Below are 27,829 nucleotides of genomic sequence, written 5' to 3' on the forward strand. Positions count from 1 at the left end.
GAATATTCTACCATGTTCTGGAGAGGTCTAGGTTGCTCCAGTGTCTTCTAGAATGATCCATAACCTTCCAGGGTCTTCCATGTCGTTCTAGAGTATTCTAGACTCTTCCGGTATATTCCGGAGTCTTCCATAGTCTTCCATAATGTTCTAGAATCTTCTAGAGCGTTCTAGAACAAGCTAAAGTCTTCTAGATAATATTTGTTCTATTGGGCTAGTGATGATCTTTAACATAAGGTATGTGAAGGGCACCTTGGATTATGGCCTGGTCTATTCAAAAGGTGAGAAAAAAATCAAGATCGATGGCTATTCAAGACAGTGATTTGGCGATGGATGTAGAAGATAGGAAAAGCACCGGTGGTGTGGCATTCTACATCAATGATAATCTAGTCACATGGGTATCTCAAAAACAGCAGAGTGTTGCTCTATCCTCTTGTGAAGCAGAGTTTATGACAGCCACCATGGGAACATGTAAAGCCATTTGGATAAGACACCTATTCGCTCTGAGATAACCAGACAAACAATAGCACCTGCAATTATGCACATTGATAACAAGTCAGCCTTAGAGCACATGAAAAACCCGGTATTTCACGGGACGAGCAAGCACATCAACATAAGATTCCATTTCATTAGAGAATGTGTGGAAAATGGTGAAGTGAAGGTGACTCATGTTTGCAGCAAGGAACAAAGGGAAGACATTCTTACAAAGGTTATGGGAAAAGTGAAGCATAAAGAGATGAGGGAGCTGATTGGAGTAAAACAGGTGACCAGTTCTGGATTAGGAGGGAGATTGTTGACTTAATCTAGAAGTTTTTATGTGTTTTTAATTATTATTGCTGAAAGTTGTGGTCAAAATAGAGTTTGAATAAGTCTTAAGCCATGTTGGCTATAGTACCGAGTCTAGATGATAGTGTGGAGTCGGTTTCCTTATTTTTCTGCATTTGTTTAGTTTAAAAGGGCAATGTGTACGTTGGTGATTTGTATCCCCATTCTGTGTACTGTGAAAGTGAATAAAAAGTGCAGCTTTTGCCCATTTGATCTTCTGTCCCTGTTTTGCTTTAAAAGTCATAAAACCTTCATATCTCCACAAGCCTCTTCCGTAATATCAACATCCAATGGATTTATTGAATCTATCAAAATTGACAAGCAAAACAGTAAAATTGCAAGGAAAATTACAGCAAAAGGTTACAATTATACATGCACAGTGATTCTATAAAGATTGAAGACTACAGTGGAAGAATCATACTCGAAACGACTAAACAAACATTGAAATGGAAGATGGGATTGAAAAGGAAATAACTAGGGTTTTTCGGGTGCTGTGGGTTTCTACCATGGACTGATAACAACCTCAGACACATAGGAACATGGAGGCAAAATCAGAGAAGAGGTTTTGGTTGAATATGGAATGCTTAATTTACGGTTTAGGTTTTAAGATGAAGAAGATGGACATTTTTAGGTTTGTATCAAAGGAAATGAAGATGATGAAAGAGATGAAGTTTGGGACAAAAATAGTTATTTTACCAGAACTTAACCAAGGTTTTTAATCGCCATAGAAACCAATGAATAAAGATGCATTGGACTATGCAACAAAATTATAATTTAGGGGCAATTGGTACAACAAACCAAACACCTTGAGGAGAACAATAACTTTTGACATACTAAGGGGGACAAAAGTTGTAAATTACTCGAGAAAGAAAATAAATGAAGCATTAAATTAAAGACCTGTGTGATGTGTACCTCCAACTGTCTCATGTGTACCTCCAACTTGTATTTGGTCCATATATGGTTATCTATAACTTTTTTTTTTGGCTCTAGGAATTGATTCCTCGATTACCTACTATTAGTCCCCCTTTATTGTTACCCACATACATGGTGAGTGGTTGCACCTTATTTAGAATTGGTTGAATGCTAAACTTACTCATTCTATATAAAGAACATTACAAGTTCAAAACACAAATACAATATCAAAACCTTTCTCATGACTCCATACTTGAATTACTTGATGTTACAAACCATCTCCATTGTATACGTGTTGGTCACACTAACCTTCACTGTATCATCACTAAGCCATGATGAGGAATGCTCAGCCTTGTTTCAATTTAAGAAAAGCATAATTCATCAAGATGATGAAGCGCTTTGTGGTGCAACTTGGTTTCAAACGTTCCAATCTTGGAAGTCAACAAGCAATGCATCGGATGCTGGTTTTGATTGTTGTTCGTGGTTTGGTGTGGAGTGCAGCACCGACGATGAGTATGGGCATGTGATCGGCATTGATTTGAGCGAATGCTCTCTTTGTGGGCATATCAACTCTACCAGTACCATCTTCAGCCTTATTCATCTTCAAAACCTCAACCTTGCCATGAACAATTTTAATGAATCTCATATCCCATCTGAGATTGGTCATCTAAAGCAATTAAGAAGCCTCAATCTCTCTGATTCTGGGTTTAGTGGCCAAATCCTGAATGAAATCTCACAGTTGATGCAATTGTCTTCCTTAGATCTGTCAATGAATCCACTAAAGCTTCAAAGTCCTAATGGCTTCAAGAATCTAGTGCAAAACTTAACAGGACTCGAAGAACTCCATCTCTCGGGGGTTGACATTAGTTATTCTGTACCTCATTTGTTGGCCAATTTTTCTTCTTTGAAGTCAATCATACTAAGCAATTGTATGCTCCAGAATGAATTCCCAAAATCCATATTTCAGTTGCCAAAGTTAGAAATACTTGATGTCACATCAAATACCAACCTCATTGGTTCCATTCCTGAATTTCATAGCAGTAGCTTGCTTAAATTGGGCCTTTCCAGTTGCTCTTTCTCGGGGCAAATTCCAGGTTCACTTTCTAACTTGACGCAACTCACTTACTTGGATCTTAGTGGCAATCAGTTCAGAGGATTTGTTCCTTCATTGGCAAGCCTTTCAAAACTAAGTATTTTGGAACTTAGTGGTTGCAAATTCAAAAAGGGACGCTTGCCCAATTGGCTTGGCAAACTGACTAAACTTAATGAACTGTATGTACATGATATGAACATAAAAGGTGAAATCCCACCATTTCTTTCAAACCTAACCGAACTTTGTGTTGTCGCGATGGGAAGAAATTTTCTTACTGGTCATATACCTTCCTGGTTTTTCAACCTCACCCAACTATCACTTATAAACCTTCAAGAAAATCAATTGCAAGGACCAATTTCAAGCTCCTTTTCCAAATTCAAAAGTCTTCAAGTTGTTAGCCTATTATCGAATAATTTCCAAGGCAGGGTAAACATAGACATCTTCCTACAACTCAACAAACTTAAAAGTCTCAGGTTAGGTGATAACATGATATCAATATTTACCGGCAACAACTACACTAATATCACCTTACCACAACTGAATGTCTTGGACATGGAATCCTGCATCTTGAAGCAATTCCCTGCCTTTTTGCGCTTCCAAGATAAAATGACAGAATTACGTCTCAACGACAACAAAATTGATGGCATGGTACCTGTGTGGATCTGGAACAACAGCAAAGAAACGTTACAGAAGATTGACCTTTCATACAACTCAATCACTGGCTTTCATCAGCATCCTCGTTTTCTCCCATGGAGACGTTTACTATTATTTTTCATCAGTCATAATCAGGTACGAGGACCGCTACCAATTCCACCACAAACCACAATTGCTTATGCAGCCGAAAATAACAATCTGATCGGAGAAATACCACCAATGATATGTGAAATGAAATCTCTTCAAATGTTAGATTTGTTTTCTAACAACATAAGTGGAACGCTTCCTCCATGTTTGGGTAGCTCAAGCAATAATTCGTTGTCGTTTTTGGATCTAAGCCGAAATAACTTTCATGGCATAAGTATGAATGCATTTATGCATGGATGCATGTTGGAAAGTTTTGATTTGAGTGAAAATAGACTTACGGGTCAGCTCCCAAGATCATTGACAAATTGTACCAATTTAGAGGTTCTCTCTCTTGGAGCTAACTCTTTTGATGATGTCTTTCCTTTTTGGATGGGAACTCTTGCAAAGTTGCGAGTTCTTGATTTGCGGTCTAACAAACTTTATGGTCCAATTCAAGGTTCCACAAATGTTTCCACACAGTTCCCAAAGTTGCGGATCATAGACCTCTCTAATAACCGTTTTAGTGGTCAATTGGACCAAAAGTACTTCCAAACTTGGAATGCCATGAAATCTGTTGGCAAATCATCTGTTATGAAAGCTTTTGGCAAACCACCTATTTTCGTGTGGTATTATACGATAAGAGTAATTCACAAAGCTGTCAATACACAGTATGAACATATCTTAACCATAGATATGGCTATTGATCTCTCTTGTAACCATTTTGAAGGAGAAATCCCACAATCACTCCAAGATCTTCAAGGGCTTCAACCACTAAATCTTTCCAACAATCATTTTACAGGACACGTATTGCCCTCACTAGGATCTCTAAAGAATCTTGAAGCTTTGGATATCTCCAAAAACGAGTTTTCTGGAAAAATTCCTCAACAGTTGGTGCAACTCAACTTCCTTTCCATTTTCAATGTGTCATTCAACAATCTTGAGGGGCGCATACCCCAAGGAAAACAGTTCAATACATTCGACAACAACTCCTACATGGGGAATTCTCAATTGTGTGGACAACCTTTATCCAAGGAATGTCAAGGTTCACTCTCTTCAAGACCTCCACCACCAAGCAATATGTCTGAGTCTCTCTTCCCAAGCGAAAGAATTGATTGGATCATCATATTCTGTGGAGTTGGAAGTGGGCTGGTTGTTGGGATTTTTATTGGCAACTTTCTATATGAAAGGTATAGTGATGGGCTCGCAAAGAGGAACAGATGTGTAAGGCCATTTTGTAACACAAGGAGAAACCAAGGTACAATAATCCTTTTATATTACCTTACAACTTCGTAGCAAATTTCCAAGATAATAGTTTGTTATGTGTACACATGTGGTCCTATCCCTCAACAATATTGAAAATATTATATGTACGTCGGCTACAAACACAGTAGAACAATTATAATGGTTTTTTTAAAACTACTTTTTTTACTTTAAAGGAATCAATACAAGATAGTTGTTTAACCGAGATATGATTCTCTACATTGTGTTGTTAACAATCACTTTTAGTTTTTCATCATCATGAAAAACATTATTAAATTATATAGCAAGCCAAATATGCATCATATATAGCAAAGAAGTTATTATTTACATATTTTTATTTTTAAATACTAAGGATTTTTTTTACTTGGATACGTTATGTCTCCTGGTGTGTGATCTCGGTGAATATTTTCAACAAGGTATTCCTTTAAGGTAAATTTATGATAAATGATAATGTTTATGAAAACATGTTTGTTTTTGAATGTGCATAGTACATGTTTAAAGTATTTTGGTATGTAATCCATATTATAAGTTTATAACCATATTTTATAAAGTACACATTAGTTTCTATAGATAGAAAACCGTGAATTACCATCATAATCTTTACCTTAACATGTTATGATAGCTTCAAGTTCGAAGGACGAGGAGAAGATGCAGAAGGTCAAAGGATTTTAGTTACTCTGTGGATTTCAATTATATTTGTCTGTGATAGACTTCTGTTGTTTAAGAGTATCCTTGATACATAAAAGGCATATTTGTTGTAATATATGATACATTAACTCGGACTATATTCTCCTCGATTTCAGTGTCAAGACTCTTTTTCTTTCATGCTTTTAAACACTTTCATGAGCCCGCTTTATTAGTTTCAGTTTCAAATACCATGCAGGACACAATTTGTACATGCAATAACCCTTAATATACTCTTGCCATAACAACAAAGAATTTCCAATTCTCCTTCTTAAGTATAGCAATAATAGCATACTTATTACCCTTCAATATCCTGGTTGCATAATAATCAGGTGGCATAAGTAATAAATGGTTGGTCCGCGGGTCCCCAACTTAAGCAAACACGTAACTTTGTCACGATTGATTGATCATTATATAACAATTCAATCATCAATATGCAATACATAATAATTTCTAACAATTTTTACGTTTTAATGCCCTCGTATACAGGACACTGAAATCACCCAAACAACAAAAACCAACACATAAAACCACCCTTCCCATTTCCCAGGCCCTCACCATTTGGTTGACTCCTTACTAGATTCAACATCATCTTATAGTTTTACCATATATATATATATATATATATATATATATATATATATATATATATATATATATATATATATATATATATATATATATATATATATATATATATATTCAAGATCAAATAAAAACGAAATTTTTGGTAGGAAGGTAACAAGTTTTTTTTCTAAATATTTTTTTCGCGAACAAACAAAATGAATCATTAGATGATTCATTTGTAAGATGATTCACAAGAAAAAATTGTCAAAAAAACATCTCGATGATTCATTTATACAATGATTTTGTTGTTATTCCCTAAAATTGTCATAAAAGTGAATTTTTTCTTAATTTACTTAAAAATGAATTATAATAATGTTTTTTTGAGAATTTTTTCTTGTGAATCATCTTACAAATTAATCATCTAGTGATTCATTTATTTTGTTCGTCAAAAAAATATGTAGAAAAAAAACTTCTTACCTTCCTACCAAAAAAAATTTCTTACCGGATCTATATATATATATATATATATATATATATATATATATATATATATATATATATATATATATATATATATATATGGGAGGGTTAATGCGAAAATGCAAATAATTTGCGAAAACGCAAAAACAAAGAAAATCTATGAGATTATGTCACCTCAACTTTATATTTTAGATTAGAATCCATCAAAACGTTGAACTACATAATGATAATCGAAGATACATAAGAAATTGTTTCATATTAGCAAAACATGTTTTTTGAATCTATATTACCATAACACTCTTCAATGTAAACTTGTTATCTTTAATTTATTGATAATAAATTTAATTTCTAAAGTACATGTGTTTGATTTTTATAAGATAGAATCTGTTTTCGTGTTATCGCAAAATATTTATGTTTTCTCATTAACCTACTTGTGTGTGTGTGTGTGTGTGTGTGTATATATATATATATATATATATATATATATATATATATATATATATATATATATATATATATAGGTAGGTTCAAATATTTCTCACATCTATTGTGTGCTAGAATGCACCAATAATAATTTAGTAATAATTATATGTATATTAAATGTTATCCATACTTATAACTCATTTTAATGGAAACTAATTAAATTCGTCATTAATGTCAACAATAATATTTTTTCAGAATGAATTCATATCTAGAAGAATGTGTTGGGTCAAAAATATGGTTTATACTTTGTTTTTCTAAGCATTTATTGTTTTTATTATTTGGGCCAAAAATAGTATAGGATTAATTGTAGCTTGGACCGAGCATTGGATTATTTGTATTTTGGGCTTGGCCTTAGGTCCATATATATATAGGGTGAGGAGTGAATGTGAAGGATGAACACATAGAATATGAGAGCTTAAGTGTGTGAAACTCAAGGTGTTCTAGAGAGAGAAAGAGAGAGAAAAGAGAGTGTGTGTAAGTGTGTGTGAATCTTGTATCCGGATCTTCATTCATATCAATACATACAAGATTCATCATATTCTTCTTCTCATTCTCTTCTATTTGATCTGACATCATCCGTTTGATTGGGATTCCGCACCATCAAACGGATCTGATTGATACACAAGCAGATTAGGGACTTACAAGTGGTATCAGAGCTTGGATTGTATCAATCAATTTTGTCAGATCTGGAGCCGATTTGATCTTATTTTGGAAAGATTCTTGCGTTTTTGGATAGATAAAAACGGTGTTTTTGGTCGTAACCAGCGAAGGGGTGGCGGCGTTTACGGTCAGCAGCTAGGGTTTCCGAGGTTTACGGTCCGGAGTTTACGGTCCGGAGTTTGCGGTCCAGCAGCCTCGGTTTTCGCTTCGGAGCTGATCCTCGCACGTCCTCGCATCGCGTCATCGGCGTCGTCCTCGCAGCAGCATCTTCCTTCGCATCTAAAAAATAGGAAACAGATTGGGGGGTGCCAGGGATCGAACCCGGGACCTCTGGTTGAGCAACACAACGCTTTACCAACTCGTCTAGCTAACAAATTGCTTCACTCCTTCGAAATTTAATTCATAAAGTGTCCCTCTCGGTTCCAACTTTCGCATTTTTGTCAATTTCAGCCCAAAATTCAGTTTCTTTTCATTTTAAATTCCAATTTCAACCAAAAAAATTTTATTTTAATTTTTGACTTTTAATTTTGACTTTTTCCTTAAAATTTTGTCTTTGACTTTTAAAGTTTGACCTTTGACTTTAAACTTTGACTTTCTCATTTAACTTTTAAAATTTCAAATTTAGCTTTTCGGTTTGACTTTTAAGTTTGACTTTTCAAGTTTGACTTTTGAGTTTGAGTTTTTAAATTTGACTTTTAAGGTTGACTTTTGAGGTTTATAGTCAAAGGGCATTTTTTTGGTTTGACTTTTATGTTTGATTTTGGCTTCTAGTTGTGCTTTTAATGGCTTTTGAGGTCTACGAAGACATGAAAGAGAGTCAGGATATGTTAAGACAAATATTTAACATGTTCTATTACATTCCTGGAGAAACTCTAGAGGCACAACTGCAGCGATTCACAACTCTTACTACTGATATGAACATATCTGGGATCTTCTTGAATAAATCTGAGATAAACAAAAAGCTGTTGAATGCACTTCCAAAGTCGTGGGATATGAATGTGGCTGTCATCAAGAAGACAAAAGATCTCAATCGTCTTAGTCTTGCTGATATAATTGAAGAACTTGACGCTTTGAATTGTCGAAAAACAATGAGTTCCGCAAACATCCCGGTCAATGAAGTTTCATGTTCTCAATCATGTGAAGTTTCATGTACACTATCTAGTGAAGATACGATTAAATTTTCTTCGGGAACAAATTGATTTATTAAAAAGAGAAGTTGAGGACCTGAGATATGAAGGATATCAACTCAGGAAAGGACAGAAACCCCTGAAGGCTGAATTAGAAACAAAAATAAAGGACTTTAAGAGAATTCAGCAAGACTACAGTGAAAAATGTGAACATTATGATTATATCAAGAGACAGAATGCTGAGTTAATTACTGAGCTTGATACATTATAAGGGCAATTTGAAACTGCAAATTTTGATTTTAAAAAGTTTGATGTATCAAGCGAAGTAGTTGCCAACATGATAGACCATTGCATGCAATTTAAACATAATCGGTCAAAGGGTTTAGGGTATGATGAAGTGCCTCCTCCTTTCAATCACACACATCAGTATCACCCTTTAACTAAAGAGGAGATTGCCAACGAACCATTCATGGTTTATGGCAAACCAGCTGGTTTTGTATCAGGAGGCATTATTAATGTTGAAAATACTAATGTTTCTACTTCCTATGCAGATCAATCCTTAAACCAATCCAAGCAAGCAGCTGAAGAGAGTGTGTCTGATAGTAAAGTAGCAGAAGATGAGAACAAGGAGAAAACCATTGAACAAACCAACATCTCCTTGAGCTCTGAATCTGTTGCTTCGAACTCAGTTGCTTCTGATCAACCTATTGTTGAGAAGTACATGCCACCAAATCAAGTTAAATAGAATGCATGCTGCAACTGTGCGTGTGGGAAAAGCAAGAAACAAGGCAAGGTTACGCCACCAGGGGCAGGAAGAAACAACTTCCCAGTGAAGAAAAAGACTTGTTTTCACTGTGGAACACCTGGACATATTGCCCAAAACTGTCCAAATCGCGCATACGTTCCCTACTACGCACAAGGGTGGCAGAACGCGCCAAGAGGGAGATACTGCAAAAGAAACCCCTCAAGGTCACGTTCAGACCATGATGACTGGAACGCGCAGAAGACCAAGAATCAAACCCACAAGGACAAGAATCCGAATCCCAAGGGCAAGAAGGGAATGCCGGCGCAGAAGCCAATTTCAAGAGATGCTCTAGTGAAACCAAGACCGGCTAGGTCAAAGTCATCTCAACGGCCGACATCAAAATCAAAAGCAAGTACTGAGCCACCCATCGGATCGAAAAAGAAATGGGTCAAACCCAACTACAAATGGGTTCCGAAATCTCACTCTCCCAAATTTTCTAATGACTCTAATATTTCTACATCTTCTGTTTGTGATAAACAGGACATGTCGTGGGAGAATGTATCTTGCGTAGACGACAAAGGTCGACCCAGTTTCAAAATGGACTGGGTTCCAAAGACCAACTGATCCCGCTCTGTGTCGGAGCAGCTATGGAGGCATATCATCAGACTTCAGTTTGTTGGTAGTGGCTGTTCCTGGCACATGATAGGGGACATCTCTCAACTGTACAACATTCAGACCTTTGTTTGAGAGTATGTGTCCTTTTGCGGGAAAGGAAGAAAGGAAGATATCACAAACGGGGTTAGTGCTTAATGACATGAAGAATTTTCGGATCTGTTCTGAGATTACGCGTGCTGTTCTCAGACCTTCTGGATGCAAATTCAATCGGTGACTTACGGTTTGAGTTTTCCTCTCTATACTCCTGAGTTTTTCTTAAGCTGATTCGCTTTAAAGACTAATTTTTGTTTTAGGATAGTTTAAATTTGTGCATTTACTTTCGTTTCTCTCCTATGCACAAAGTTAGGGGGAGAAATAAAAACAAAACAAAAATTTTAAAATTTTAAAAAATCCAAAAACATTAGAAAATCAAAAAATCAAAAAAAAAATGTTGGTTATGGAATGTGCTTGAGGGAGATGTTTTGGGAAGTGATATAATCATGTGATAGCAGGCAATCTGAATCTGTGTAAGGGACTGAATCTGAATTGTCTAGGCTCTGTGTTCGATGCGCTGGTAGGCACGAGAGATTAAAATGGACTTGACTAGGCTTGGTGAACTTAAGGAATCTAGAGACTTGAAAAATCTTGACCTAGATAGATCCATTTAGCCTCACAATACGATGCTCAGATAGGTTGAGCAGGGAGATATACATGATAATCCATCGGTCACATTAAAGTTATCCGAATTTAGAACTGTGGTTTAACTCTTCCTCGATGTACGGACTTTGTCCTTAATTCCGGTATTGATGGGGTGACTGGGGAATTCCGATAAAGTAGGTCTGTAGAAAATTATTTTCTTGCTTTCCTTCTATTAGTCATATGTTGCCTCCTCTGCGTGATTGAAATACATCCGAGCTGGACTGCAACATATGCAACTCTATTTCTATGCATCTTCTATCTATGCAATTCTTCCTGCCTGTTAGCCATATGTTGTCTCCTTTGCGTGATTAACCATCCGACCTGGTACACAGCATATGCACCATTCTAATTCTCAATTCCTCTAAATCTGGTTAGTCATATGTTTCATCCTCTGTGTGATTGGAAGAGATCCGACCTGGGTGTATAGCATATGCATTCTAAATCTGACTTCTCTCATAATAATTGTCTGCTCACCTAAAGTAAGGAGTACTTTGGAAGTTTGTGATTATTGGGGTATGTCAGGAAGCGGGAAACATGTTCTAGTACACTTAAATTTGAACAATCACTAGGTTGTCTGTAGATCTCGCTGCTCAATTTAGGTGGACAACAATATCTTTGGTCATCGTCAGCTGAATGGTCCTTAAGGAATATTATCTAGGAACTTAGGATCACATTGTCTTGTCACTTATAGTATGTCCTAATTTTGTCACAATCTCTCGTGTTTAAGTGGAACACAATACCGGCGATTGACCAGATCTATTCATGAAGGGAGAGGTACTGATAAACGGATAAAGGCTGTCTAAAAACTTTGATCCCAAATCACTCTTAAAGTTAGATATCATTTTATTTTTGTTAAATTTGTTCATAGTTTTCTTCTAATTTAAATATTAGGGGAGAATTAAAAATTTTAAAATCCAAACAAAAATCAGAAAATTAAAAAAAAAATCCAAAAATAGTGTTATTTATGTTTTATTTCTTTTTCAGAAAATATGAAAATTCCAAAAAATATTGTGTGCTAAATTTTCTTTTAGTTTTGTTTTGTCTTGAAAAGTGAATTCAGGTGAAGATGAAACTCATGGAGTTTGTGTCGAAGATTTCTGAGCCAAGGCTTCATCCGTGATCATCGAAGAATTCTCATTCGAAGGAGCAAGAAATAAAGATTATTCTTTCGACATTCAATCTTTCAACCCCAGAAGCAAGGTGAAGCTGCATTTGAAGATTAGGTGACGGATTGCATTGAAGCCTCCTCAATCAGTCTGCTGCTATCTATGAACCTGCTGAAGTGATCCAGAAGATTTGTTCTCTCTGATGTTCTCTCTGAAGATTCTCAAACTGAAAGCGCTATCTTTCAAGAATCAATACGTCAAGCCTCCTCACCCAATGTGCGTTCAATGTCAAATCTTGAAAAAATGCCCAAGTGCTCAAGATGAAGTCATTCATTGAAGATAAATGCTGAAGCCAAGCTTACAATGAAGATGAACAAGAAAGCCAGCTACTTTTTAAGGGGAGCTTGTTGGGTCATTTAAGAAAAGAAAAGAAAGCTATAAACCAAGGGGGAGATTGTTGGGTCAAAAATATGGTTTATACTTTGCTTTTCTAAGCATTTATTGTTTTTATAATTTGGGCCAAAAATAGTATAGGATTAATTGTAGCTTGCACCGAGCATTGGATTATTTGTATTTTGGGTTTGGCCTTAGGTCCATATATATATATATATATATATATATATATATATATATATATATATATATATATATATATATATATATATATATATATATATATATATATATATACATATATATATATATATATATATATATATATATATATATATATATATAGGGTGAGGAGTGCATGTGAAGGATGAACACATAGAATCGGAGAGCTTAAGTGTGTGAAACTCAAGGTGTTCTAGAGAGAGAAAGAGAGAGAAAAGAGAGTGTGTGTAAGTGTGTGTGAATCTTGTATCCGGATCTTCATTCATATCAATACATACAAGATTCATCATATTCTTCTTCTCCTTCTCTTCTATTTGATCTGACATCATCCGTTTGATTGGGATTCCGCACCATCAAACGGATCTGATTGATACACAAGCAGATTAGGGACTTACAGAATGAGAATGTATTCCAGTAGAAGTAGAATGAGAGCGTATTCTAGTAGAATACACTCTCGTTCTTCATATTCAATGCAACTTTATTGTATTTTAAGTGACTAAGTCCTGAAACAATATACGAACTCATATATAAAACCTAGATGCGAATTCATTCTGAAAGAATGTTATTGCTGACATTAATGATGGATTTAATTAGTTTCCATAAAAAGATAATTATAATTATGGATATCATTTAATATACATATAATTATGGAAATTATTTAATATCTATATTTATCTAATTAAATAAATATTTAATTTACTAAATTCCTATTGGTGCATTCTAGCACACAATAAATGTAAGAAACAAAATAACCTAGCCCTATATATATAACTTGTAGTGCACACAAAATAAATATATTTACAAGAAAATTAATGCAAGAATTCATACATAAATCATTCATATTTTAACACAAATTCGCAAAAAAATTAACAATTCAATATAGTCAATTCACAGTTTAATATACAAATTTCATAACTTAATATAATAAATTCATAGTTTAATACAAGAAAATATATATTCACAACCATATTTTCAACTTAATACGTAATAATACATTTGAGGCTAGTGTTTCTTTCAAGGTTTTACTTACACAATATTCACGGTTTAAATTTTACATACTTTATTCAAAATTAGAGAAAATCATATTGCTGTGTAATGCTTCTTTCATATCATATTTTATAAGCAAACACAAAATTCATAAAAAAAAATTAACACAAATTTCTTAAAAAATTCACTTGTTAATACATTTAATTCACAATTTAATATAGTTAATTCACAACTTAATACAGTCAAATCAGAGTTTAATGTACAAAATTTACAGTATAAACTAATAAATTACCAGTTTGTAACACCCCAATTTTCAGGTAATTTCAAATTCATCTCTTGGTTTAAAGTATGTCATTTTGGTCCCTGGATTGTAAGGATGTAGCCCTAAGAAGCCGTAGTAGCAAAATGGTAATTTTTGAGCAGGAGTTGTACGCTAAGCGTACATGTGAGTATGCTAAGCATACTAGGGCACGCCCTAGTACGTTGGGTGTACACATATGTACGTCGTGCGTACTTATGTCCGAGTGAAACCCTAATTTTAGGGCTTGTGGGGTATTTAAGCACCTTTATGGATCATTTAGACTCATCCTTTCAGCCTCCAAGCCCTTGAGTCGTTTTTGGGAAACCCTAACCCCATAAGAGAATGTTTTGAGCTTAAAGTGTGTTCTTTGTGTGCTTAAGGAAGAAGGAGTTGCATCAAGGAGATTAGAAGTTGAAGCAAGCTTGTGGATCTTGGATCATCACCTTCTTAGGAAGCTCCAAAAGGTAAAAAGTTGCTGCCTTTAAGCCTTGTTTTCTTGGATCTCATTTTGGTATCTTTATGATGTTCTTCTTGTCCCAAAAGTCCCATTGTTATGCATGTGTGATTTTGGACATTTTAGGCAGTCCTTTCAGACCCTAAGAAGGGTTCTAAGCCATAAAAATGAGGTCCCTTTATCTAGTTTGGTTCCATGCTTCTTGTAGAAGGTCTTAATGGGTTAAGACCACGTATTAAGGACTTTTTGGACGTTTAAAGTCATAAAGTTGCAGAATTTATGACTCTAGGGAGCATTTGGACCATAGATCTGAAGTTTGGGATTAAGTGCTTAAGCCATTAAGCACTTATTGAACTTTTGTACTTTGCGAGCGTACGCCCCGCGTAAGGAGGTGTACGCCCCGCATAGGGAGGTGTACTCCCTGCATAACCAATCAGCCACCCCGATGGTGGATTCTGTGCATGTGACAATCCGATCATCGAATCAGGCGATCAAAATCCATCTCTTCGCAATCAGATTCAGCTTACTCTTCCTTTAAGCTTTGATTCTGAAGCAAAGTCATACACTCTGACTTTACCATCCTTATGATCATTCAGGTAGATTTGGCAGCTTAGCAACCTATGCCCATTCTATTGGCAATAGAAGCAAACATATTATTTTGGAATGGTACACGGGACAATTTCAGACTTAGCCTTTCTCTTTACCATTTGGTCAACCGAGTTGACTATGGCCGATCCTTTTCCATTGGGAAGAGAAAGCTTTTCTGGACTTCCAATGTTTCCATTGTCAATGTCCATGGAAGTTTGACTAAGTATATATATACATCTATTCATACCAGGGTAAGTATCATACTAGAACAGAACAAAAGTATTATGATTGTTGGACATCACAATTAGGATTAGAGACATATAGTCAAACCTAAGGGGATATAGCCTGATCAACTATATTTTCTGAGGAGTGACTATCATGTGCCTAAGAATGATTGTAATGTTGCAACAAGTCTAAAAACTTACCAACACTACTACAACAAGAACATTAGAACAGAATACTATAGGAGTATTCTACGTTACTATAGATTACATATGTGTCAACTAAAAAGGACCTTCATTAGTACGTCTATTAACTATCCTTTTCCCCTATTCTCGCTTAGATAGCATGGCTGCCTTCCATCTCCCCGGCGACCCGTACTATCCCAACCAAGGCATGGGTGGATGGCTTGACCATGAGCTAGAAGATGATCACCCAATCCCTTTGGATGATCACCTCGCAGAGGCTTTTTGGATAGCTCTGACTCCGAACCAGAGGTCAACAACCTACCCCAAGAAGGTCAAGTCCCAAACCTCAACCCCCGTCCGACATTTCAAGGTCCCACTCCCTTGTGGGCAACAACCTTGAATCGATGGAGTGATGAGCAGGGTCAGCCTTTACATTTCAACGGAGACTGAAACTTTTACAACATAAACGAGGGAGGCTCAGCTGACCGTGTTCTACCTATCATGGTCTGTAGGATTGCTCGGAACGTCGAGCAAGGTCATGCAGCCATTGACCGAGTAGTAGAAATTGATGCCAAATCTAGCCTTAACACGGTCCGCATTCACCAACTCGAAGAGGCTATGGAAAGAACCAGGAGGACCAACGAGGCTCTGCAGCAACAGCTAGCTGCATCACGAGCCGAAGTCATGGAACTCCGAGTGCATCAGAGGGCGCATGAGCGACACCTTCAGGAAGTTGTACGTCAACTGGCAGACCTAAGGGTTCGTCCGAGGGATACCCATCGCCGATAGAAGATGTCGACTCATCTTTCTCTTTTGGTTAAGGAATAGCATTTCTTTTATGTGCTCTATGGTGCACTTGTCTGTAAACAATTCTAACTTTGAAAGTACACCAACTAGACTTCTAAACTGCCAACATTTTCTGTTATGGCTTGATGTAAGACCTACTGTTAGGTCATTTTTCCCGAACACATTTTACATCATTAATACCAGTAATATTGGCAGTTATCTAATCTATGGGAAAGTCTTTACCGTTGTGATTCCCTATTCTATTGTTATACCTATATCTGATAATTAGACTATGGTGATTTAGTCTATGAAACACTCATGTCATACTTACAATTGATTCTTACTATTATCATCATCTCTATCAATTTTCAGTAAAAGATGTCGCCTCGTCCTCGTCCGACCAGGGGCAGACCTGCAACACAAACTCCACCACCACCACCCCCTCCGCAGCAGTTTGATGCGGTGATATTCCAGGCAGCTGTGACCGCATCTGTGACCGCTGCCATGGCCCAAGTAAACTCTGGGGCCGTTAGTGGAATGGGGACTGGTACCAACTCTAGCCATGGTGAAATCCATCTACGTGCACGGGAGTGTACTTATAAAGATTTCATCAGCTGCAAACCTACATACTTCAACGGAACCGGAGGGATCCTTGCACTATCCCAATGGATCGAGAGAACAGAAGCAATCTTCGAGATGTGCTCATGCCCTGAAGGAAGCAAGATAAAGTTCGTTGCTTGCACCTTCACTCAAAGGGCCCTGACGTGGTGGAATGGCCATGTCAAATCACTCTCACTGTTGACAGCCAACGCCATGGGCTGGGACACACTGAAGGACCTTCTGACAAAGGAGTACTGCCCGATGGGCGAAATCCAGAAACTCGAGGAGGAACTTTGGAACTTCAAAATGCAGGGTTCCGACATAGCGGCTTATACAGCCAGGTTCTGCGACCTGGTGGCTCTATGTCCTAACATGGTTCCCACCGAAAGCAAGAAGATCGAAAGATACATCTGGGGTCTGGTACCCCCATATCGAGGGAAGGTTCTAGCCTCTCACCCTGCGACCTTTGATAGTGCCAAGGAATTGGCCCAAAGGCTCATCGACCACGAGGTTCCTTCTACCCCATCAACAACTACAACCATTACCCCAATCCCAACCAACGCGACCGACAACAAAAGGAAGTGTGGGGACCGAAGGAGTGGTAAATCAAATCAACCCTCTTCCAAGAACCAACAGACGGTCGCTGTCCATGTTGCCACTACTCCTACTGCCCCTGTACTAGCCAAAACATATGCAGGGAACTTACCCAAGTGCACCAAGTGCTCTTTCCATCATAACGGCCCCTGCCGTGATAGGCACTGCACCAATTGCGACCAGAAGGGCCATACCGCCAGAAAACAAAAGACCTAAAAGACCTCCCCGTAGTACGCGACTTCCCCGACGTTTTTCCGGAAGAACTCCCAGGATTTCCCCCGCAACGTCAAGTCGAGTTCCGAATCGACTTAATTCCAGGAGCGACCCCCGTAGCCAAATCGCCCTATCGTCTAGCGCCTGCTGAGATACGAGAACTGTCCGGTCAACTTAACGAACTGCTCAGCAAGGGCTTTATAAGACCAAGCTTCTCACCCTGGGGAGCACCAGTCTTGTTTGTAAAGAAGAAAGACGGATCGTTATGTATGTGCATCGATTACAGGGAACTCAACAAGCTCACAATCAAAAATCGTTACCCTCTTCCGTGCATAGACGATTTATTTGATCAACTGCAAGGGGCGAGCTACTTTTCCAAGATCGACCTGAGATCCGGGTATCACCAGTTACGAGTGCTTGAGGAGGATGTTCCGAAGAGAGCCTTCCGAACTCGTTACGGACATTACGAGTTCGTAGTGATGTCGTTCGGATTGACCAATGCGCCCGCAGTATTCATGGACTTAATGAATAGGGTATGCCGTCCTTACTTGGATCAGTTCGTCATCGTTTTCATCGATGACATACTTATCTACTCTCGAAGTAAGGAGGAGCACAGCGATCATTTACGACAAGTCCTAGAAACCTTACGATCAGAGAAGCTTTATGCGAAGTTCTCTAAGTGCGAATTTTGGATCCGAAGAGTCGAATTCTTAGGACACATGGTTAGCAAAGAGGGAATCCACGTAGACCCTTCCAAAATTAAAGCCATCGAGAACTGGTCAGCACCGAAGACGCCTACGAAAATTCGTCAATTTCTAGGCCTCGCTGGCTACTACCGAAGGTTCATTCAAAACTTCTCTCGGATCGCGAAACCCTTTACGAAATTGACCCAGAAAGGCGTGGCCTTTGACTGGGAAGAGAAACAGGAGAAAGCGTTCCAAACGCTAAAACGAGCCTTGTGTACTGCACCGATAATGTCCCTCCCCGAAGGAACAGAAGACTTCGTGGTCTATTGCGATGCGTCAAATCAAGGGCTCGGTTGTGTTCTGATGCAACGAGGAAAGGTCATAGCCTATGCCTCAAGACAGCTGAAGACACATGAGGTCAATTACACCACTCACGATCTCGAATTAGGGGCAGTTGTGTTTGCCCTGAAGATCTGGAGGCACTACCTGTACGGTACAAAAAGCACTATCTTTACAGACCACAAAAGCCTACAACACATATTCAACCAGAAGGAGCTCAATATGAGACAACGACGGTGGGTTGAACTACTCAATGACTACGAATGCGAAATTCGTTATCATCCGGGTAAAGCCAACGTAGTAGCAGACACCCTAAGTCGGAAAGAATATTCTAGTCGAAGAGTCAAGTCATTAACAATGACTATCCATTCGCATCTATCCACACAAATAAAGGAGGCTCAGCTTGAAGCCTTAAAACCTGAAAATGTGGCGGGAGAATCCCTGCGTGGAATGGATAAGAACTTAGAAGCCAAGGGTGATGGAGCCGTATATCTCATGGACCGGATCTGGACACCACGACACGGTGGCTTCAGAGACTTGGTCATGAAGGAAGCGCACAACACTCGATATTCCGTCCACCCAGGTTCAGATAAGATGTATCTGGATCTCAAGAAATCATACTGGTGGCCTAACATGAAAGCTGAGATTGCTACCTTCGTAAGTAAATGCCTTACTTGCGCGAAGGTTAAGGTCGAATACCAGAAACCATCAGGTTTACTTCAACAACCGGAGATACCTGAATGGAAGTGGGAGTGGATCACTATGGACTTCATAACCAAGCTACCCAAGACGACGGGTGGACTTGATACCATTTGGGTCATCGTCGACAGATTGACCAAGTCCGCACACTTCCTACCCATCAAAGAAACCGACAAAATGGAGAAGCTCACGAGATCCTACATTAGGGAGATAGTACGACTGCATGGTGTTCCTATGTCTATTATCTCCGATAGAGATAGTAGATTCACTTCGAGGTTTTGGCAGTCACTACAAAGCTCCTTAGGAACGAGGCTGTACATGAGTACAACCTACCATCCACAGACCGACAGACAAAGTGAGAGAACTATCCAAACTCTGGAAGATATGTTGCGAGCCTGTGTGATCGACTTTGGTAAGGCATGGGATAACCACTTACCCCTTGTTGAATTCTCTTACAACAACAGTTATCACACGAGCATCAAGGCTGCTCCATTTGAAGCCATCTACGGCCGGAAGTGCAGATCCCCTCTGTGCTGGGCTGAGGTGGGTGACACTCAGTTAGCTAAAGGACGAGTTCCTAACAGCACTCTCACAGGTCCGGAGATCATTCGGGAAACGACAGAGAAGATCGTTCAGATTAGTGAACGATTGAAAGCCTCTAGAGACCGACAGAAAAGCTATGCAGACAAACGAAGGAAACCTTTGGAATTTCAGGTGGAAGACCGAGTCCTCTTGAAAGTCTCACCCTGGAAGGGCTTAATATGCTTCGGAAAGCGTGGAAAGCTAAATCCAAGATACATAGGGCCTTTCGAGATTCTTGCTAGAATCGGCCCCGTAGCTTACAAACTCAATCTACCCCACGAGCTTAGTAACGTACATCCTACCTTCCACGTCTCGAACTTGAAAAAGTGCCTATCCGATGAGACTCTTGTAATCCCACTCGACGAGATCGAGATCAACGAGAGCCTCAACTTCGTGGAAGAACCCGTAGAGATCATGGACCGAGAGGTCAAACGAACGAAACAAAGTCGCATCCCAATTATGAAGGTTCGCTGGAACGCCAAGCGAGGACCGGAATTTACATGGGAGCACGAGGATCAAATGAAACTTAAATATCCTCATCTTTTTACTTAGTTATGTTGTAATAACTCAGGTGCTTGAACTCTAATTTCGGGACGAAATTCCCTCTAACGGGGGATGATGTGACAACCCGGAATTTTCATTTGTATAAACTATACTATCAAGCACCTCAATTAATAGCCAACGACATTTCAGTACATTTTTGGCCGGATTAAAGTCCATCTGGGTGTTTTTAATAAAATATCATGAAACGAACAAATAAAAGGGAGTGTTTTCTAGGAGTAATGTATAACGAGTAAACAATTAACACCACAACAAGGTGTTTACGGCCAAAAATGAGGAGTTTGGGCCGTAAACTCCTCTTCACCTTGAACTCATGCATATAGCATGAGTTTACTCCCCACTCTCTCACTTTACACTTCCAACCTCAAGAACACCACCTTTTCTCTCAAGTATCATATACCATCTCTTCAAATCCTCCAAAAATGTAAGTATTTTCTTCCTTGATTCGTTCAAACATCACTATATCTAGTGTTTATACATCATTTCATCCATGGATTCTTCATTTCTACTTAGATTTTCAAGTGTTCTTCAAAACACCAAGAACACCAAGAACACTCACTAGTGTTCTTGGGCCCTAAACGCTCTTACAAGCTTCCTATAAGTACACTCTTCCTAACTAGTTACTTGCTTAGAATACTGTTAAATCATGGAAGAACACCAAGAAACCCTCAAAAACACTTGTGTTTACGGTCAAGGGAGATCCTTGAACCGTAAACACCACCAAGTGGTGTTTAAATGCCCTTAACACCTTCTATGGCTTGGATAAAAGACTAAAACCTTGCATGCATGAGCTAGAAACACCAAAACACGAAATGGTTGGGGTAACCATGAGTTTACGGCCATAAACTCATGGGTTTACGACCGTAAACACATGTGTTTATGACCGTAAACTCCCAAGGGTGGTCCAAGGACCGTAAACTCCAAAGGTGAGCCATTTCGAGCCCTAACCACTTCCTAAGCCTTTGATTTAAATCTAGAACACTTTCTTGTGAGGTATAAGACCTTAAAACACACAAATGCACCAACTACCATGAGTTTACGGGCATAAACTCATGGGGGAATTGGTCCAAGAACCGTAAACTCATATGGTGTTACCATATGAGGAGTAAACTCCAATGTGAGGCCATACTCTCCTTAGATGCAACCCTTTAGCACTCCTAGCACTTAAAACAAAGTGTTTCCATGTATTAGGAGGCATTTGCTTGATTAATTAGTTGTTAAATGACTAATTAGATACATTTATGTATCACTACATGTTACATAGGATCCGTGTGTGTGTTCAAGTCCTCACTTGACACCTAGCATCCTACCCGACACTTCCATCCAATCCACTCACTGCAGGTGAGTTCATACCCCTTAATTAACCTTTTAAATGATTTTAAATGCTTTTATAGGGGGGGGGGGAATACAAGTTGAACAATTTCTAGTTATGATTTTAATCACATGTGATTAATAACTAGAACAAACAGGAAGATTTGCTACTACTTTCAAATTGCTATCAAACTTATGGATTTTCAAGCTTTCAAACCTTTTTTTACTAAACTCTTTTGATGCTAAAACTGTTTCAAACTCTTTTATATTTGTAATACTTTCAAATCGATATCTACACCAGTATATTTATATAAGTAAGACTTGAAGGACTTAGGACTGATAGCTCACCTTACTTCCTGTTCCTTGTTTGGTTGTGGACTTAGGGTATTCTAATATCTGTCCGAATGTCGTTAAATTCTTAGTTATATATCATATATACATGTGTTAGATATAAAGGCTTTCACTTCGATTCAGTACCTTTGTGTAACAAAGGCATCCAAACAACCTTACTATTTAACTATTATAAGTATAGTTAAGGGATTACTACTCACTACTACTATTACAACGACCCATACAAGAGTCAATACAATTATAAGCCGTTACAAAAGTACTACATTGAGTAACAGAACATACTATACACTATACAAGAGAACATACTATACACTATACAAGAGAACATACTATACACTATACATACATTAAATGCTAAAACAGAATGTGACATACTATTTCTCGATACGACACTTCATTGTGCTATCACCGTGTAACCAAAGTCTCCTGGAGGGAGAGCGGGCATTATGTGTATAGATCTATACGGGACAGACACTCCCACATCCTGACTGCTAGCTACAGTCCGAGCCGTTAAGGCACAGGGGTGACAAAATGTCACCATACTACGCGTGACCTGGAGGGTCATCAGTTATTCAGCCGTCGATCAGCATGGTTACATATGAGTTCACATTTAAACCTTAAATTAACTAAATAAGGATTTAAGGCAGAAATGGACTTTTCGAGGCGTACCGCCTGGAGTCTACATATTTCTACATTGGACTTTTCGAGGCGTACCGCCTGGAGTCTACATATTTCTACTTTAGACTTTTCGAGGCGTATTGTTCATTCAGTACCACCTGGAGTCTGTATTTTCATTACTATGTGACTTTGTCACATACTCGTTTCAGTAAACTATATTTTTATACTAATAAATTTCACTGGGGAAAAACCCTTACATTTACGAAAGAACAAACATACAACCAATCGAATCTTGGTAGAAGACTACTTTTTACTAGGAAACATAGGGTTTTCTAGGGAGTATACTATTCCCAAAACATTTGAAATCGATTACTACATTACATTGTTACTAACATTTTTATACAAGCAATGACACTAAATACTTATGAAATCACCAGCTTTATGCTGATACTCGCTTTCAAAATAACTTGTATTCTCAGGTCATCAGTAGACAGGTACAGATGAAGCTTTTGAGAAGATGGAGCACATACAAGACTCATCTTTTATTTTGATTATACTTTTGGTGTCTTACAAACAGTACTGAACACGCTTGTATTACAATTATTATATTAATGCAATGGATGTTGTTGCTTGTCTTTACTATTATGCATTGTTGTGATACTGTACATGACGTCCTCCACCCCAGAACGTTTCCGTCGTTCTCGGTTTTGGGGTGTGACAGTGCAGCCTTGTGTACGCTGAGCGTACCTCTGGAATACGCCCTGCGTATGCGACAGTATTGGTCCTCTTTGTTTTGGCTTCGGTTCTAGGCTCGAATTGTCTTTGGCCATGCTGTGTCATCTAGATTTTATGGTTTAGGCTTTTTGTCTTGTTGGACTTTCTTGGGTGAAGACCCATGAAAGGAATTGGGCCCAATTGGGAAAATTGGGCCATATTTGGGTCTTAGATGTTTATTTTTTGATTTTGGACCTTTGGTCGTCTAGTTTGGGCCTTGGCTTTGGGCCTAGCTGGAGGAAGGGTAAAAAGGTCTTTTACCCTAATTTGGACTCATAGTGTGAGTCAGGGGCTAGATGTTGATGGGTTGTCATCTTGGTATCTGATAGCACGTGTGTTTTACGGATCTGCAATCAGAGATTATTCATGGGATCAGCTATTAGTGGGGTGTTTTCTTGTTATGGGAGGTTCGGGAATCTATCAGCCACCAGCCAGGGATCGTCTGTATGATTCGGCAGTGAGAGGTGAGGTGTCCTCACTGTACTTGCGGGTCGAAGGCACCAATATCGACCCATTAGATTGATATCATGTTATGCATGCTATTTATGATGTTATGATCTATTAGATCGATATCCTGGTAGATAGGATGTTGCTATGTTGTTATGATCTGTTAGATCAGTATCTTGGTAGATAGGATGTCCCTATGCTGTTATGATCTGTTAGATCGGTATCCTGCTAGATAGGATGTTGCTATGATGTTATGATCTGTTAGATTGGTATCCTGGTAGATAGGATGTTGATATGCTTAGTGATCTGTAGATCTGCCTGATTGTCTATTGACTGGTTATATGTTGATTGATGGTTGAGGTTTTACTGCTATGTGCGTGAGCCAACAGATCGGGGGCATTTGAACCTGATGGTTGATTGGGCCCGAGGGTATTCTATCCCAAGGATGAATGGACCCATCGTATATTGGCATTCCATCCTGATGGTTGATTGGGCATGGGGTATTCCAAACCGATGGTTGATTGGACCCGATATGATTGTATAACAAGTGGTGAGATTGGACTGCTTTGTACACCAGTCAATAGGCCTGGGGTATTCCATCCCAAGGATGATTGGTATGTTGGCATTCCAACCTAATGGTTGAGGGTCTGGGGTATTCCAACCCGATGGTTGATTGGACCCATAGTATATTGACATTCCAACCCGGTAGTTGAGGGTATGGGGTATTCCAACCCCATGGTTGATTGGACCCATAGTATGATGTTATTTATATATGGTATCCGCTTGTATGTGTGGTATTTTGGGGGAACTCACTAAGCTTTGTGGTTACAGTTTTGTTTATGGTTTTAGGTCTTCAGTTGATTCGTGGGAAGGTGTAGATGTGACCGTACACATCATTGGTTTTACACCAGTTTGGATCTTGGTAGACTCTGATTTTAAATCATGTTTTGGGAAACCAATGCTTTTGTTAACACTTTTTTAATAAATGGGTTATTTTGAAAGCTTAAATTTTCTAAAATTTTTGGGATGTTACAAGTTGGTATTAGAGCCTTGGTTTGAGTGAATTGGAGGAACACTCGTGTGAATCCAGTCTCAAACTAAGGAGAAAGGGTTTTAAAAATTATTTTCAAAGTAAAGGTTTTAAAAATAACTTTCAAAGTTGCTTTCAAAATAACCAAAAGAGGATGTGATGTGTACGATCAGCCGAAGCCAGTAAGTTGACCCCAAATTACCACACTATTCTTTGATATTGTGATATGTTAGAACAACATGCTAGTGATAGGTTAGGGATCTTCAGGAATTGCATGATAGAATTGTCTGATTATATGATGTCTTATCTCTTATAACCCCTGATTAATTGTCGTATGATTTTTTCACGTGTGAACTAGCTATTGAGTGAATTGTTGGATTAGTGTCTAAGCCCATAACTATAATTGGTATGTACTTGACCTGAGAGTAGCATGGTCAATTTGGGTTGCATGGCACCGGAACAATCTGAAGGATGGATAATTGAGAAAAGGTTATTTATGGTTTATTAATATATTATAAGTTCTAATATATTAATATGAAATCATATTATTTAATTAGTATTGATCAAGAATTAATTTGGAATTAATTTTGTGATCAAAAGAGACTAATTAAATATATGGGGATTGATTTGGTAAATCATTCATTCTTATGGGGCCAATGATCCATGGTTCCTTATGTTGGGCTAAACCCATGTGGTGACCCATGGATACTCCATGGAGGTTAAAACTCATGGAGCATGAGGAATGTGGAAAGTCATGGGCATTAAGGCTTACATGGTGTAACCCTAATTCCACCACACTATATAAGAACCCCTCTAGCTCATGAACTTGGAACTACAAGTGGAAACACAAGAGGGCAAGCCAATTTCATGAGTGCAAGTAACCTCTTCTCAAGTTCATCCATTGTTGGTGGTGTTGTGTGATTCCATTTGAGGTGCAACACTTAGGGCACTTAGTTCTTAAAGGTCCAAGGTTTCTAACTACACTAAAAGGTATGTCATCTAACTTGTATTTCATGTTGTTTATACTCCGTTGTATGCTAGTTAGGATGATGTTTTGGAAAAACAATATTGCATGTATAGTTAGAGAAAACATAGATCCAAAGCATCTAGGGTTGCATGTACACCATAGGAGTGTTAGAATGCTCAAAACCCTTCAGTGGTATCAGAGTCTAGGCTTGTTTTCAATTATACTTGATGAAACTTGTGTTTATAGCTTGAAAAATTGAATTTCTAGCTTTCTGGACTGTGGACTCGCCGAGTCCACTGGGGGACTCGCCGAGTCCAAGCACAAATTCATCCAACTCGCCGAGTCAGCTCTTGCACTCGACGAGTTGGTGCTCCAGATTGCAGATTTTCGAGTTTTTTGGCTGGAATTGGACTAGGATGATTACCCTAAATTGTTTTTGAACTTATAAACCTGTTTTTGATGTGGTAATGATCATGCTTATGCAATTTAAAAGATAATTGTCAAAGTTTCATGTTTTGTATTAGTTTATATGGTTAGGCTAATTACATGAAATTTGTTTGATATGAATTGTCTTGTTCTTATGAGTTTAATTTAGATCATATGACAAATTGTTTGATTTTCTTGTTAGAATTTTTTGATCTAAATGGTTTTGATGAATTCCATAACTTGTCCTCAAGTTATGGAAAATGAAAAGTTTTTCTTTTAAAAGTCATTTAAACTCATAGGGTTTGGGAAAAGTGAAGAATCTTTTACATAAATGTTTTTATGAACTCCATAACTTGTTTTTATGAAAAGTTTTTCTTTTAAAAGTCATTTAAAAGTCATTTAAACTCATAGGGTTTGGGAAAAGTCAAGAGTCTTTTCATTAAAACCTATTTTAAACTCATAAGTTATGGAAACCAAAAATTTTTGAATAGTTCGAAACTTGCCCTCAAGTTTTGGAATTTGTAAAGTTTAACTTTTGAATACTTTAGTTCCAAACCCTAGAGTTTTAAAAGTTAAAATTCTACCCTTATACTATTATAATATTATAGGTTTAATATTTATATATATGTATAAGAGTAAAGTCAGTCTTACCGTTAGTAGGCCTCATTCACGAAGCCGGTCTACAAGGGGGGTATAAGGTTACTGCCTATAAAATGGTAGTTTAATGGGTGTCCACTCTCACCCACCGCTTCCTTGACTGGTGGAGGGTCGTTAGCCGAACGGGTTTGACAAGACATTAATCTTCATTAAAAGTATAATGAAATACTAAGTAACTAAACACTTATAAATTCCGATTCTTAGTTACTTAGAAAATGTGAAATTGATGCTAATCCATGAAAATTGCACTTTGCACCTTACAATGTTATTGATGGAGCGTGTACGGTTAACCGGCACATTAACTTGGACTGTAAGGGTGGCAAAAGGTGGCTCGATGTTTATCTAAGATCAATGGAGCGTGTGTGGTTAACCAGCACATTGATTGGATGACAAAGTCGGGAGTAACAAGCAATTTGGCGTGGTTATTCACACCTTGTTTGTGATCCTCGGTATCCCAGTCACAAACCTGAAGGGCATAATCGAGATTTAAACATACCATTTAATTCTTTAATGAATCTTAAAGGATCTAGGAGTTTCAATCCAATTAAAACTTAATAAATATTTTGTTTTTCATTGTGGAAATTGGTAAATCGTCATTTACCTACCTTCAAATATTTTGCAAGTTGGATTACGTCATCCCTCTTCCAATTTGTAAAATATTGTGTTGGGTCCTAGCCTTAATATTTCATGTTGGGTGTTATATTAAGGAACTTAAATCAACTAAACTTGAATTTCTCCCATTATAGATGTCTAGTTTAGACAAC

General features: G+C 38.0%; 1 protein-coding gene across 1 annotated transcript; it reads left to right on the top strand.

The window, feature by feature from the left end:
• Nucleotides 1–1,912: 1,912 nt before the first annotated feature.
• LOC145123805 (receptor-like protein 7) lies at nt 1,913–5,686 on the top strand. The gene is made up of 2 exons (XM_079059011.1): nt 1,913–4,862; nt 5,490–5,686. Exons 1-2 carry the CDS (start codon nt 1,976–1,978, stop codon nt 5,537–5,539), a joined length of 2,937 nt encoding a protein of 978 aa, XP_078915137.1. The 5' UTR covers nt 1,913–1,975; the 3' UTR covers nt 5,540–5,686.
• The last annotated feature ends 22,143 nt before the right edge of the window (nt 5,687–27,829 follow it).

The sequence above is a fragment of the Lactuca virosa genome, chromosome 7, assembly GCF_052849685.1.
Source record: "Lactuca virosa cultivar CGN04683 chromosome 7, Lactuca_virosa_CGN04683_v6, whole genome shotgun sequence".
Lineage (NCBI taxonomy): Eukaryota > Viridiplantae > Streptophyta > Magnoliopsida > Asterales > Asteraceae > Lactuca > Lactuca virosa.

Coding starts and splice junctions, on each gene's coding strand:
- LOC145123805 (XM_079059011.1), top strand. CDS start 1,976: ATGACTCCATACTTGAATTACTTGATGTTACAAACCATCTCCATTGTA. Junction 4,863..5,489: donor TAACACAAGGAGAAACCAAG/GTACAATAATCC, acceptor ATGTTATGATAG/CTTCAAGTTCGAAGGACGAG.